Source organism: Bos javanicus, chromosome 27, assembly GCF_032452875.1.
Source record: "Bos javanicus breed banteng chromosome 27, ARS-OSU_banteng_1.0, whole genome shotgun sequence".
Lineage (NCBI taxonomy): Eukaryota > Metazoa > Chordata > Mammalia > Artiodactyla > Bovidae > Bos > Bos javanicus.
In genome coordinates, this window is record NC_083894.1 from 36,700,739 (window position 1) to 36,716,532 (window position 15,794).

Below are 15,794 nucleotides of genomic sequence, written 5' to 3' on the forward strand. Positions count from 1 at the left end.
GATGGAATGCCAGTTGAGCTATTTTAAATCCTAAAAGATGATGCTGTGAAAGTGCTGCACTCAATATGCCAGCAAATTTGGAAAGCTCAGCAGTGGCCACAGGACTGGAAAAGGTCAGTTTTCATTCCAATCCCAAAGAAAGGCAATGCCAAAGAATGCTCAAATTACCACACAATTGCACTCATCTCACATGCTAGTAAAGTAATGCTCAAAATTCTCCAAGCCAGACTTCAACAGTACATCAACCATGAAACTTCAGATGTTCAAGCTGGATTTAGAAAAGACAGAAGAACCAGAGATCAAATTGCCAACATCCATTGGATCACTGAAAAAGCAAGAGAGTTCCAGAAAAACTCTACTTCTGCTTTATTGACTACGCCAAAGCCTTTGACTGTGTGAATCACAACAAACTGTGGAAAATTCTGAAAGAGATGGGAATACCAGACCACCTGACCTGCCTCCTGAGAAATCTCTATGCAGGTTAAGAAGCAACAGTTAGAACTGGACATGGAACAACAGATTGATTCCAAATAGGAAAAGGAGTTCGTCAAGGCCGTATATTGTCACCCTGCTTATTCATCTTATATGCAGAGTACATCATGAGAAATGCTGGGCTGGATGAAGCACAAGCTGGAATCAAGATTGCCGGGAGAAATATCAATAACCTCAGATATGTAGATGACACCACCCTTATAGCAGAAAGCGAGGAAGAACTAAAGAGCCTCTTAATGAAAATGAGAGTGGAAAAGTTTGCTTGAAACTCAACATTCAGAACACTAAGATCATGGCATCTGGTTCCATCACTTCATGTCAAATAGATGGGGAAACAATCGAAACAGTGATAGACTTTATTTTTATTTTTGGGGACTCCAAAATCACTGCAGACAGTGATTGCTGCCATGAAATTAAAGGATGCTTGCTCCTTAGAAGAAAAGTTATGACCAACCTAGACAGCATATTAAAAAGCAGAGACATTACTTTGCCAACAAAGGTCCATCTAGTCAAAGCTATGGTTTTTCCAGTAGTCAGGTATGGATGTGAGAGTTGGACTATAAAGAAAGCTGAGCACCAAAGAACTGATGCTTTTGAACTGTGGTGTTGGAGAAGACTCTTGAGAGTCCCTTGGACTGCAAGGAGATCCAACCAGTCCAGCCTAAAGGAAATCAGCTCTGAATATTCATTGGAAGGACTGATGCTGAAGCTGAAACTCCAAAACTTTGGCCATCTGATGAGAAGAACTGACTCACTAGAAAAGATGCTGATGCTGGGAAAGACTGAAGGTGGGAGGAGAAGGGAATGACAGAGGATGAGATGGTTGGATGGCATCACCGACACAATGGACATGAGTTTGAGTAAACTCTGGGAGTTGGTGAAGGACAGGGAGGCCTGGTGTGCTGCAGTCCATGGGGTCACAAAGAGTCAGACACAACTGAGAGACTGAACTGAACTGAACGGAGAGGTGGAGAACTGAGGCCAGAGAAGTGTCCAGAGCTGCTACAGAGAGAAAAGAACTAGAACACACGCTCAGCTCTCCTGATCCCACAGTCTGCTCTGTTTGTTCACAGCCACGCGTAGCTAATGCTTGCACATCATCTGGGGTGATAAGTGAGGAGGGGAGGCCCCTACTCTGCAGACCACACACAGTCATCACCCGCTGAGAAACGCAAGGTAGTGGGTCCATACCTTGTGCAGTCCTAGGACTTGGCGGCAAGTGCCATTCTCTGTGGCAGACGGCAGAGTGGAAAGGTGTCCTGGACATCCCCCTCCCTGACCTCCCTTCAGGCCAGGCACCTCTTCTCTGGTATCCCTGGCCCACACTTGGGAGAGCTTCTTGGAGGGGGTGACAGTGGGTACGGAAGGTGCAGGGGGCAGGGTGGCACCATAAACCCAGGTGGCACCATGGGGGGCATGGGGTAAGACCCCCCAGGGGTAGGCAGGGTGTCAACAGCCTCAGAAGTCGTGAGGAAAAGCCTGACTTGAGCCTAAAGGTGACAAGAGGGAACCAGAAGGGCTCATGACGAGAAAGGATGTAGGCCGGACTGGAAGGGTGACCTTGGAGGTTCCAGAAGGCACAGTGGAGGCATAAACTGGGTGGAGGAAGCTAAGTTCATGCGAGAGACCCTCACACACTCCTCTAGAAGAATCTAATGGTGTTATCGCGTTCACCTTGCTACAGTCATTTCATCTTGGTTCAGAGTCATGAAAGATGCTCTTTCCATCTGCCTCTTCCAAGTCCTGTTGTGAGTGAGGCAACATCGACAAGCGGGTTAAAGTGCTAAGACTCAACCCCACAGCTTGTAGCCCAGATGTCCTTCAAAGGCAGATATGCTCAAGAATCAGGTCCTCAGGCCACAACACACACACACAAGCCAGAAGATCACGTGAAAAAAAGGCCAACTGTTGAACTATAGTCTGCTCCACCGACGGCAGAGTGCGAGGTCCGGCTGCAGCACTGTGGTTCCCAGGACACGGCTCCACGTCCACAGGGGCACTGGGTCCTGTGCACCAGGCACACCGCCGTGAGCTGGGATCGGCACAGCGGTCTTCTCATTTCCCAGGGGGCAGAGACCAAACCACCTCTTTCCAAGGGCAGTGAATGGATCTGCCAAACCTCCACACCACAGGAGAAAGTAACATCTCCATAGATTCAACGCAACTCTACCGACATTTCAGACTTGGACATCTTTCTGACTTGGGCTGTTTCCGATTCTTCGCTTTCACTGGCATTTGAGATCAGGCTCACATTTCTTCATTTTTCCTAATTCATTTAAGACATTGGCAGTAATGCTGGATGAGCATACTAACCTTGGGAGGAATCCTTGATGGCCATCTCTGGAAAGGAACCGTGAGCCTATTAAGGGTCACGCCTTGGATCTCATTGGTTGCTCCCCATGGAGGAGGGGGGAGATGGGTGCAAGCAGGAACTAAGGCATAGGACGGGCAGGTATTGAGTGCTTACTGTACGTCGGGTGCTTGGGGGCTTCCCTAGTGGCTCAGACAGTAAAGAATTTGCCTGAATGTGGGAGACCTGGGTACGATCCCTGGGTCAAGAAGATCCCCTGCAGGAGCAGAATGGCAACCCAGTCCGGTATTCTTGCCTAGAGAACTCCACAGACAAAGGAGCCTGGCGGGTTACAGTCCAAGGGGTTGCAAAGAGTCAGACACGGCTGATCAACTAACACTTTCACATACATTAACTCATTCAGTCCTTCCAATAACCCTGCGCGGTTGTCCAGTAGATGTTTCCTCTGCCCTATAAATGACAAAACCGAGACTCAGAGGAAAACTGAGAACCTTGCCCAGAGTCACCCAGTTAGCAAACATCCAGGACACAGTCCCTGAGCCACCTGACTCCATCCAAGGCCACTGTTCGCGTCTCTGCAGCTCGGACATCTTGACCCAAGATGCCCTCCTGGCATACACAGTGGTCCATACACTCTCCTGGCCTCCTTACTGGGCAGCATGGCCTAACTCCATCTAGCACCCGCGAGGCGATGTTGAAACTGATTCTGACAGTGGAGCTGGTGTCTGTGTTTGAGGCCAAAAACTCAGCCAACGGGAGGTCCAAAGGCGAAGAACACGTACGTATCCTGAGTCTAGAAGAAGGTCGGAGGACAGCTGAGTGCAGCTTGCAGGAGAGATGAGATGGGAAAGGCAGCTCTGGGCTAGACTGGGGACCTTGGACGCTGGAGTAAACTTCTAGGACTTTATTTTAAGGGCAATTAGGAAGCCAGCGAAGGATTTAAAGGCAGGAGTATTGGAATCTGATTTGCATTTTTGGAAGATCACTCTGGCTGTGGAATTGAGCATTCCACCCAACACACACACACACATACATTTTCAGGCTGGTTTACAATGGACAGCTCCCCATGCCAAGACCCAGCTGCCTGGACTCTCAGGACCGCAATCCAGCTCCACTTGGCGCCAGAACATTCTGTTACCTACTGGGCTCCAGTCCACATCACCTTGGAATTCTTTACTGGCATGTGAGGTCATCCATCCACGCCAGCTTCCGTCTCCAGGAGACACACAAGCGGAGGAGGCCTGGGACCCTCCTTGACAAGCAAGGCATTCTCTGTCTTTTAATTACATTACATTTTTAAATGCTATTACAGCTGAAGCCTATTCCTACTTTTTTATTAGAAGCATATTCTTAAAAACCTGTTCTCTTAAGCATCATTTTGAATGAACGCATAGCATTTCACAACCTGGGTGATGGCACCGAGGTAACATCTTTAAGAGTGGCAGTGATTTTCCTGGTGGCCCAGTGGTTAAGCATCCGCCTGCCAACGCGAGAGACACAGGCTCGATCTCTGGTCCTGGAAGATCCCACGTGCCTCAGGGCAACTAAGCCCGCAATTACTGAGCCTGTGCTCTAGAGCCTGGGAACGCAACTACCGAGTCCACACGCCCTAGAGCCCACAGTCCACAGCAAAAGCCCTGCAGTGAGAAGCCCGCACACCACAACCAGCGAAAAGCCCACCATGTAGCAACGAAGATCCGGTCCGGCCGAAAATAAAGTTAAAAAAAAAAAAGAGTGACGGGGAATTCCCTGGTGGTCCAGGCGTTAGGATTCCACACTCTCATTGCCAAAGGCCTGGATTCAAGGCCTGGCGGGGAACTGAGATGGTAAGTCCTGTCCCCACTGCGGTCCACCTCTGCCTGGGCCTCCCCTGCAGGCATGAGTAGCCGCCAGTCAATGCCTGAGCTCCCCCAAGGCCTAGTCTTGCAGGCTTGTGGGGTGCACGGGCCTTAATGAAGGCGATCTCTCAGACGCTGTGCACACCAGGGCTTTGTGGGAGAGCTCAGGCTTGAACTGAGGGCCTTTCCTCTCCTTCCCATGGAGTCTGACAGCTTCCCCCGACATTGAGGAACACTTCCTATTAGCTCCCCCTCCAGCACGTGAGCCCCAGGAAGCTCACGAACAGTTCAGTTCAGTTCAATTCAGTTGCCCAGTCGTGTCCGACTCTTTGCGACCCCATGGACCTCAGCACACCAGGCCTCCCTGTCCATCACCAACCCCCGGATTTCAGCCAAACCCATGTCCATCGAGTCGGTGATGCCATCCAACCACCTCATCCTCTGTCATCCCCTTCTCCTCCTGCCCTCAATCTTTCCCGGCATCAGGGTCTTTTCCAATGAGTCAGCTCTTCGCATCAGACGGCCAAATGATTGGAGTTTCAGCTTCAGCATCAGTCCTTCCAATGAACATTCAGGACTGATTTCCTTTAGGATGGACTGGTTGCATCTCCTTGCAGTCCAAGGGACTCTCAAGAGTCTTCTCCAACACCACAGTTCAAAAGCAGCAATTCTTCGGTACTCAGCTTTCTTTATAGTCCAACTCTCACATCCATACCTGACCACTGGAAAAACCATAGCCTTGACTAGACAAACTGTAGATTCCGTAAAAAGGACTCATCATTTTCCTCCTCACCCCCTCCATGAAGGGCACCCAGCTCCATGAAGGGCACCACCAACTAACCACCCCAGCACCAAGTCAGATACGAGGCCTCACTGCCATTTCATATCACACACACGTGGATGTGTTAACATATGTCCAGAAGAAACCCACAGCATCAGCCCTGATTACTTACTCACACCCACTTTATTACTCACAAAGACCAACTTCCTCCACCACCCAGATGTCTACAGTCAGTCACACTCTCCATCCCCACTGGCTGCCTAGCACGACCACCTTACCCTCCTCTGGACCACTGCTCAGCGTTCTCAATGCCCTGCTCACCATGCAGCTGCCCTATCCTGACCCACCTCTGCCCTGGAGGCACAGCAGCTTTGCACACTTCCCTCTGGAGTTCCTCAAGCTTCCTCTGGGCTTTGGCCCTGGCCTGGCCCCAGCTCAGCTTCCTCTCTAGCTCCCCCTGTCCTCCCGACTGCACTCTTTCAGCTCCTGCTACTGGGCTCACAGGTCCTGGGCCACCTCTGTCTCCAGACCCCACTGGCTCACCCTCCGCCCTTGCTGTGGCCTCAGCTGAATGTCCTGGCCCTCATCACCTGGCTGACCTTCAACAGTCCATGAGGACCCAGCCTCTCCCCCAGAGAGCCTCCCCAGACCCTACTCCCAGCCAGGCTTACTCCCACAAGACTGGCCACAGTGCTCAAGTCAACCCTTCCTTCCCCACTTCCTTTGGGAAAGTGGACACAGAACAAATAAAAGTCCAGACAAACCTCCTACCCTCTCCTCTCTTCCCTTCACCTGCTGGTTCGATTCTCCCTTGGTCTTGCCACATCCACCAGCTGCTTCCTGTCTATCTGCTAGAACAGAGCCCCCACGCTGCTCTATGGAAGCATCATCACCTGGGGGACCTTACTGCACAGGCGGGCTCCTGGCCCCACCACCTCCAGTGGCCGATTCTGCAGGGAGGCAGTGGGGCAGGTCTGCCCGTGTCAAACCCTCTCCCCAGGGTGGCTCTGAGACTGGCAACATAGGGGAGCTGCTGGGACCGTTTCTTTCTCTCCTCCCTCTTTCCTTATGGGTCTCACCGTGAGCATCTGGGGCTATCCCTTCCATCTCAGAACTAGGTTAGGCGTCATGGCTCCAGCCAGTCCATAATGAAGTGCCTCGTTTCCTTCCCTTTCCTGGGATGCTTCCTCTGACTCCACCCTGACTTCTCCCAACTCGACTTTAAGGCTAGTCTGTGCCTTTTCATCCCTTGAGCCTGTTTTCTCTCTGACTGCACTGCTCTTCATGAGCACCTCTTAGCCCACTGGACTTCTTAGGAACGGAAAATGAAACCACAGAGATTCAAGGGAGGGACTCAGGGCAAGAGTCTGGCCCTGCTGTTCCTGTTCCCACACATCCAAGTTGAGGTCTTGGCAAGCATTACAAATAGAGGCCCAGGACCTCACAGGCATCCAGAAGAAAGCAAAAGTCCCGGAGAGTTAGGGAGAATGGATGAAAACGGAGACACGTCTTCACTATAACTCCATGTAGAAGCACGTTATTAAATGATTATACAGAGAAGATGCCAGCTCTGTGGCAGGAAGTGTGGCGGGCGCATGCTCAGTCATGTCCAACTCTTTGCAACCCCATGGACTGTAGCCCACCAGGCTCCTCCATCCATGGAATTTTCCAAGCAAGAATACTGGAGTGGGTTGCCATTTCCTTCTCCAGGGGATGTTCCTGGCCCAGGGATCAAACCCGCATCTCTCGCATCTCCTGCACTGGCAGGCGGACTCTTTAGCACTTGTACCACCGGTAGGAAGAGAAACCTCTAAAACAGGCAGTAAAGGGAGAAAGGACCGTTCTGTGAGGCAGGTGAGATGGAAACAGAGCAGGCACCCCTTGGAGTCACTCATCATCCGGCCCCTTGTCTTAACCCAAGGCCTCAAAGGGGTCTTCACCATCCACGGGCTGCTCCAGGGACATTCAGAGGAGCCTGTGGACCCCACTACCCATCTAGCATCCAGACGCCAGTGCTTCCGTCCTGAGCCCAGATCACTGGTCCCTGTTCTCAGCCTCCTTGGGTTACTTCCCACACTGGCAGCTTTCCCTCTAACGTGCAAATCCTTCCTGCGTAGGCAGGAAAAGTACCGGCATTCTGACTCCCCTCCCAGCACCTGGTAGCCTTGAACACACCGAGGATGTAACAAACAGCTAAGAAGGCAGCCTAGCGCAGAGGCCTGTGAATGAGTTTTGGAGCCAGGCCCCGGCTCTGAGGTCACCGGCTGTCAGAGGATCCAGCGAGACAATGCCCGTAGGACCCATAGCCTCTCAGTACATACAGGCCCTCCTCGGATAAGCAAAGAAGGCTGTTTGCAGCTGTCATGGCCAAGGATGCCCTGAAATGGATAAAAAGGCATTAACTGACACTGCAAAAATATTATCACCTTAGCAAAAACACAGGAAAATTTTCTTCTCAGGAAAGCACCTGGCCACGTGGGCAGCAAAGGAGAAACAAAAGGTTTTTTGGTTTCAAACTGGCCGGCCACTCGGTCTCTGCTTTATCCCTGAGAGTTCCTCATGCAAGTTCTCCTTTCCTGGAGGATGTGCTGGGCTTACACTCCTGAGATGCACAGGGTCTTCCCTGGAGGAGTCTAGTCTGCCCATAACAACACATGTTTGTCTGTAATATTCCACACCCCAGATTTACTAGCCAGGGCCCTAACAGGGATGGTATTCTCAGAAAGTTCAGGAACCCCGTTTATGTGCCTTTCTTGGCAGGCAGCTGTAATTGTCACCCAGGGCTTTAATAAAGCCCATCTCAAAGTTCTAGACTGCACCCATGGAGATAACTAAGCCTGCGATAATAAATCTTGTCAAAATAGGAAATTCATTTCTTTCCTGAAAATGAAATGGAGAAAATGATTTAAAGTATCCTTTTTCTCATTTACCAGCAATGAAATAATAATGGGCTGGCCTTGCCAAGCCAATGTCAAGATTTCACACCACCACTGGAAGTCTGGGCCAGAGCTTTGGCTTTGAATTCATCAGAAAGAATAATTTAATTAACAAACATTATTATGTTACTAACTGTAACCTCTTAAATAGACAGGAGTTTTAAAGTTTACAAAATACACCTCCTTTATTCTCATTTCAATTTCACAGAGGAGAAAACTGAGGCTCAAAGAAATTTGGTGGCCAGTAAGTACAAGAACTGAAACCAGAATCCGGGCGCCTGACTCCCAGCCCAGCGCTCTGTACGAGGTAGATGTTTGAGCTGCTTTTCAAGAACCAGGAATGGCGAGATGGAGCCAAGCAAAGCATATTTGTCTTTCCCAAAAACCAAAACACTGATGACAGCAGACTTAGCTTTAGTCGGAATAATTCAGGGAGGGGAAAAAAAAACCCAGATTTACTTGGTTCTACTTCTATAAGGCCAACTCTTCAAACATCAAATACAAAGACCAAGGGAAAAACTTCTGAACCAGTTAAATGTAGCTCCTGAATCATTTCAAGCCATAAATATTTGTTGAGTGGTTACGTGGAAAGACTCTGGCTTTGGCTTCAAGGAGCTTATAATCTAGTAGAAGGGATAAAATAAGAACACATGTCTCATACACACATACCCATGCGCGTGCACACACGCACCAGAACAAAGGCTGGGGCAACCCAGAATACAGAGAAAGAGTGATGGAGGATTCAGGAAAGCTCTCTTGAAGAGTGATGGGCTTTGATGGTGAAGGAGGAAGGAACGGCTGATGGGTTCACCCTATGGAGACAAAGCCCGGGAATGAACCAACATACATGAAAACTGCCTGGCACATGGAACCCACTCACTAAAGCTTGCTTGTTTTTATGGAAAGACGAAGGAAGAGTCCTTCAGTTCAGTTGTTCATTCGCTCAGTCATGTCTGACTCTACTAAACTGAACTGAACAACTCTTTCCCCCTTCTTTCCAAAACAAACAAGCAAGTCCTTAGACTGAGGTGAAAATATAAACTTTGTCATATTAAGAGGAGATAAGCAGAACTAGCGAGGAAGAGAAGGGTCCAAGGGTTGGCTCCTGGTCCCCTTGGCAGGGAGGTCCCTTGCTCCAGGTTCTGAATTTCAGCTGCTGCTCCACCTACTCTGAGCAGCGGCTGCAATGTGCCAACCACACGCTGCCAGATACAACTAAGGGTGTAACACCTTCTTTGCCCATAAGACCTTGCTCTCTGGGTCTAGCGGATGGTTGAGGGTGATGTCAGGTAGCCCCCAGGGAACAGCCCCACCAAAACTGCTCCTGCAGCAGGGAGGGAGGCCTGGATTGGGAGATGGCCAGAGAGCGAGTTAGGAAAGTTCTCGCATCTTCAGCCAGTGCCAGCGCCTCCCAGCACCCAGAGAGGAGCAAGGCCACGTCCCTGTAATGAGGCTCCCCGGGTACTAAAATAGGAGACACCAAGGTGGCAGTTACCCAAGTCATGGTACATTTAAAGGCTCAAAACTAAATAAATGAGTCCGTTTAATAGCGAACATGCAATCATGATGCTTTCCAAAAGCCAAATGGAGATTTCATATACAAATATCAAGGCGTACCGCGACATACACTACTACAGTGATTTCATGGCAGGACCTTGGTTTAAGGATGCGTGAGGAACATGCCTCTTTCTGATCCTGTGTGTTCTTCTTGGGTTGAATGCATAGACTCATTTGGAGGTACCAGCAGAAGTTTACATTCGGGACCCTTTACAAATGGGAAAGGTGGGTTCACAGGACCCTCCTGCCTAATTTCCTGCCCTTCATCCCATTCTTACTCACCCATGCCTCCCCATCCCACCCTCTTCCTGGGAACAAACCCTGGCCACGCGGCAGGGCCGACAGTCTCCCATAGGTCCCCCTAAATCTCCCTGTGATTCCAGTCACTGGATCAACGGAAGACATCTCCACAGTCCAGGAGCAGGGCCTCGCCCACTGCATGAGGAAGGCCCAGGGCCCTGGAGGAAGCTGTGGAGGCCGGCAGGGCCGACAACACTGTCTGCACAGCTAAGCAGAGATGGCCACTTTCTGCTCCCGGGCTTCTGTTTTTTCCTTTCTGTATCCTCACCTGGGCTCCTCAGGGCCCTGTGCAAACACTGCTGTTCCAAATGGCTAAACTCACTTGACATTTAGTGCAGCAGGGACCCTGCAAGGAACTAACTGCAGGCTCGGTGGTAGAAGTCACTGCACCAAAAAATTAGATGGTTCCACTGCTTGCCTACAAGGCTCCGGTGGTTTGCAAAGTGATCAGGAATGAAAGAAAAGTCGGGCTTTCTTCAGGTGCCGACTGAAGATAGTCAAGAGCGCATTGCTCACCTAACACAAGTGATGACCAAAAACCACCTGGGCGAACAGAGACAGACATAAGACCCCACCCATTCACCCACCCATCACCACCCCCACATTCATGGCATGCCTTCTGGGTATCAGATGGACAGCTGTGAACAGGGCCTGGTCCCCTCCTTCACCAACATCAGAGGATGAAGGAGATGGACAGAATAAGAGACGAGGAGAAAGCTCAGTAAATGCCACCCCAGGGCACTTACAGGTGCTGCAGGCTGAGGGTCACCCCTTAAAGTAGGGCTGAGAGTCCAGCCCCCTTCTCTGTCTGCCTCCCTCCCTCTTCCCACTTCCCCCTCCCCCTTTCTTGAATTCTGCCTCACCTCACCTTCGTCTCCAAACTCCTCATCCTCGTCTCCCAACCTCAAGCTCCAAGAAGGCAGAAACAGTGCACATATCCTTATGCCCAAGGCTTCTCCAGCCCTAGAGAGCTGCCGTTCTTAATGCAAATGCCTGCTTAACACATGCCCTGCAATCTATTTACTTCCATCCCCATCTTCAGACGCAGGGGACTTATCAAGTCAGCATCATAAATACTGGATCTTATTTTTTCTTTTTTTCCCAAAAAGCTGCAGCTCCAACAGCAGGCATCTGATGAGGACGTGTGCTGCACAAGCAGAAAGCTGAATGAAGCCCCAGAAGAATGCAGGCCTTTTTCTAGCTACAGAGTCTGAGCTCAGTTCCCTGCGTTGAGGTGGTTTCTATCTGTGTCAGTCAGCACGTCACAACAGCAGCCTCCAGGGCCGCTGCACAGCACCCCTCAGCCAGCGCCTTCCCACACAATACCAGCAACTGTAAAAGCTGCAACCACCGCTGAAGTTACAACCGTGATGATTTCTACAAACGGGGAGCGCTGCGGTTCTGCTCCGTCAGGCCCCGATAAGTAGGTTACCCGTGGGACAAACGCCTTCCCTTTCCGTAAATCCAGAATGCCCTTGCTGAGCTCCACACTCCCCTGAATTACCAGTTCACTGGCATCAAACGACTATCTGCATGTGTGAATTCTTTCTTCCTGCTGAGATGAGGGTGGTTCCACAGCGTCCCCGAGTCTGGGGTGACCAGGGTAGAGTCCTCAGCTGCTCGGTCTTAACATACTTCGCTTCAAACCATGACTTTGGTGGTGAAAAATGGGTCTAACGAAGACCTCACCTTATGTGAACCCTCCCTTGGGCTCCCACCCCCACCTCGGCCATCTGCTCAACCAGCTCCTGCACGCACATCCTCCGCCCTCTCCAACCAGCCTTTCTGCACTGCTGTGCCTCCCTCACCTTTCCCCAAGGGCCTGCCACCTTCTTGAGACGTTGCCTTTTGCTATAAATTTTATAGGCCGATGGCAAAAAGAACTCACTAGCATTACGAAACACAAACGCAGCACCCCGACACCTCACCTCGTACCTTAGTGCCCCTCTACCCCAAAAATCCCTTAAAGAGTTTATAGCATCGCTATCACTTTGAATTCAGATTTCCTTATTATTGCTGTATCCCTCCTAGCACCCAGGATACTGCGTAAAATAATGAAAATCTGTGTGGAAGATTTTCAAATGCTTACTGACGCAGTATGCTGTGACCAGCTAGTAAAACAAAATAACCCAACTGGTTGGGGGAAGGGGGGAGTGCGGAATATGTTATCAGCTAGACTTGACATGGAGATTAAGTTGACCAAGAATGTCCAGACTAAGAAACAAAAAGAATATTGGACTTGCTGCTTTTCTATGTGTGTCTTGCAGGCGGTTGGGATTCAGAGTTATACTGAAGGGAGTTACAGAGAATGGAAAGAATTCTCAGAAGAGAGGAAAGGGAGAGTTTTGTTTTGACTCTGGCTCAAAATATATATATATTTTCAAGGAAGAGGCTGGGGAGCAAAAAGTGGGATAAAAACATTGAGTGAGCAGTTTGGGAGAGGATGGGCTTGGCTCCTAAAGCATGAGGCAGGGATGGAAATAGAGAACACGCCTTCCTAAGGAGAAGTTTACATTCATGCCAAGAAAGTGGGTGAGCACTGTCAGATATAACCAGACTTCCCCCTGGCCTGACTCACAAGATGGGCTCCAGTATTTCAGACCCAGCAGAAGGACCTGATGGAGTGTTCTAAGTGGCACCAACCCAAACTCCCGCTCCCCGTCAGTTTGGAGAAGGCTTCTTTTTAGGTCCTGCTAAAGTGGTGGTGCCTTGGTGAGACTACCATTTACACATGAGAAGGCAATCCCTGGGGGGGAGGAAGACTGCCTTTGGAAGGGGTATAGGAAAGCCTAGCGCACCGGCCACTTGGGGTGCAATCAGAGAACGTCTCTGCTCCTGGATTTCATCTCGAGGAACTGGCTGGATGTGGGTCTTGCCGACTGGCTGGTACGAGGAGGAGTAGGACCCACAGGCAGCCTGTCCCCACGCTGCTCTCAACCACAGGCTTCAAACTTCTTTCTCAGAGGTAGCCAATTTCAAGAAATAAAAAAATGTTTCCTTCTCAACCAAGACCAGCGTCTCAGTTGGTCCTCAGTCCTCAGTCCTGGAACCCCGAGGGCCACATTCCCAGGCAATGGGTTCACAGGCCATGCCCCAGCTTGCCGTCCGCAGGTTAAAATGGCTCTGCTGGAGCTGAAGTTCGGCCTGTCTCCAACCCAAAGAACCGCATCCATAGGCACCTGGCCTCCTCCGTGGGGGGTTCCAAAACACCCCAACTGGAGCCCTCGCCCAGTCAACTGACTCCCTCCCTTCACAAGTGAAAGTGTTTCTCACCAAAGGTGTCTTTATTAAAAGGTGCTTTGAGTTGGGGGTAGGAAGGCCCCAGACCCAGAGTCCTGAGCAGACAGCAATTGCCCTAAGGGGTCTGGGTCTTTATGGGGGCTGTCTTGTCACTACCAGCCCCCGCCCCCACCACCAACCGACTCCTACACAGAAAGGAGACCTGTTCTCTGACCAGGCCCCTGGGCCACGCTGGACAGCACTCACGGCAGGCTTCCAAAGGGAAGTTCCTTTGGTCATCCGCTGCTCATCTTGAGTGACCCGAACTGGAGACGGTGCCAAATGCCCACCCGTCCCCCGCCTCCACCAGGCTAAGCAGTTCTGCCCCGGGGCCCCACAGGGTCAGTCAAGGTGCTTCCCGGGGTTCAAGGAGGGTGGGGAAAGGGCAGAGGCCCCACCATTCAGAGACCTGGCAAGGAGGCTCTCCGCGCCTCCGAGAGTGGGTCACCGGGGAGGCGGCGGGCAGAGAGGTCTCCGGAGCCCGGGGCCGCATTTCCTAAAGCGGCTTCCTTGGAAAGCCCCGGAGAGACGGCGAGCAGCCCCCCACCCCGCGCCGACTACGGGGGTTGGGGGGCGGAAAAGTTCCTCCCGGCGGCGCCGGGCCCGCGGCGTCTGTCCAAGGTGCTGAAAGGTCTCCGCGGGCGGGCGGGCGGGCTCCTGCGCGCCCTCAGCCTCCGGGCCGCCCTCTCTGCCCTTCCAGCCCACTTGCCGGGTCCTCCTCCGGCCGCTCCGAAGCCCCCTCCCTCCACCGCTCCTGCCCCGCGCGCCCTGCGCTCGGCAACATCGTCTCGACCGGCCGCGGGGCCCCGCGTCCCCCTGTCTCTCCGGGCTCCGCCGCGCCCCTTCCCCCAGCGGCCACCTCCGGGCTCCTCTGCCTCCAGGCTTGCCGCCCCCCCTCCGCCACCCCTTACCTTCTTCTTTCGGTCACGGGAGCGGTTCCTCCGCTTCCTGTTGGATTCCTCCTTCTCCTTCTGCTCCTGGAGGGCCTGCGCCTCGATGTCTTTGATTTTCTTCAGCTGTTTGGCCGCTTGAGCCATGGCCGGTCACCGTGCTCCGGTGGGTCCCCGCCTCCCGGGCCCTTCGCACTTGGCGATCCAGGTGGCGACACCCTCCCGGGGAGGAAAAACGGAGTCTGCCCTCCGCGGAGTGGCGGGGCGGGGGGTCCGGCGCGGCGGGGGGAGCTGCCCTCCCGGCGGGGGGAGGCTGCGGCCGGGTCGGCGGGGACGCGGCCGCGAGAGGCGCTGAGGGCGAGGCGCGCGGCAGCTGCCCGGCGGCCCCCGGATGGCGCCTCCCGCCGCGGCCGGAGCTCCTGGCGGGCGCCCGGGACGGGCTCTGGGCTCTGCCCCACCGCCTCCCTCCTTCCCTCCCTCCGGCCCCCTCCCTCTCCTGCGGCGGCGGCGGCGGCGGCGGCGCGGGGGGCGGGGGCGGGGGCGGGGAGGCGGCTCGTACTGCGGCGAGCGGCGGGCGGCGGGCCGCGGGGAGGGGGCGGACCCCAGCAGTTAACGCAGGAGGGCGCGGGGGCAGCTGGCGGCCGGGCTGCCCCGCCGGCCCGACGAGGCTCGGCGCGCGCGGCGCCCGCGCTGGCGCATTGCGAGCGCCCGGCTGCAGGCGCGCGGGCCAGCCGGGCTCCGCCACTGCAGTGCCGCCGCCGCCGCCGCCAGACGCACGGGCCCCCGCGCCGTCGGGTCGCGGGAACAAAGCCGCCGCGCCGCCCGGAGCTGCCGGAGGGCCCCGCCGCAACGAGCCGGGGGACGCGGGGGAGGCTGCGGCCGGCCACGGGCCGCGCGCCCAGGCTGCCCCACCGACCAGCGCGCCGGGAAGCGGCGGCGGAAGCGACCGCATCGCGGGGCGCGGAGGCCAGGCCCGCGTGGCCCGGGCGGGGGTGGGGGGGCGCGGCGGGTCCGGGCCTGGAGCGCCCCCGGGCGGCGGCCGAGGGGGCCGGGACGCACCCCCCGCCCGCCCGGCCTTCCGGCCCGGGCGTCCGCGGAGGGGCACCGTGCCCAGGCTCCCCGGAAGCGCCGGTTCCCCCAGCCGCTCGCCTAGAGCTTGATTTGCCCGGCCAGACCATGTGGGCCTTTCATTTGCATATTTACCAATTACAGATGGGAAACGCGTCCTAGACGAAGTTTGCCTTTAGTTGTCTCTTGAGAGGAGTGGATCTAGGTATCGGCTCCGGGGACCCCCCTCCCCCCATTCCTGGCATTTCACACCCCGTTCTGCGCGTGTGTGTGCGGCCGTACGAGCCACACCCCTGGTCGTGTGGGTCACCGGCCACAGACCCATGCTGCGGAGGGGAAGGG

At 53.8% G+C, this 15,794-nt stretch overlaps 1 protein-coding gene across 5 annotated transcripts in view; it reads right to left on the reverse strand.

The window, feature by feature from the left end:
* Positions 1-14,906, reverse strand: part of ANK1 (ankyrin 1) — a 242,434-nt gene extending 227,528 nt beyond the window's left edge. For 4 of the 5 annotated variants that reach the window (XM_061404574.1, XM_061404576.1, XM_061404575.1 and 1 more), the window contains exon 1: positions 14,406-14,880. In XM_061404574.1, the coding sequence (XP_061260558.1) occupies positions 14,406-14,531 (126 nt within the window). In that variant the 5' untranslated portion in view covers positions 14,532-14,880. Of the gene's footprint in view, positions 1-14,405 lie in introns of all 5 variants that reach the window. The other variant, XM_061404578.1, reaches the window with a different exon arrangement.
* Between the last annotated feature and the right edge of the window lie 888 nt (positions 14,907-15,794).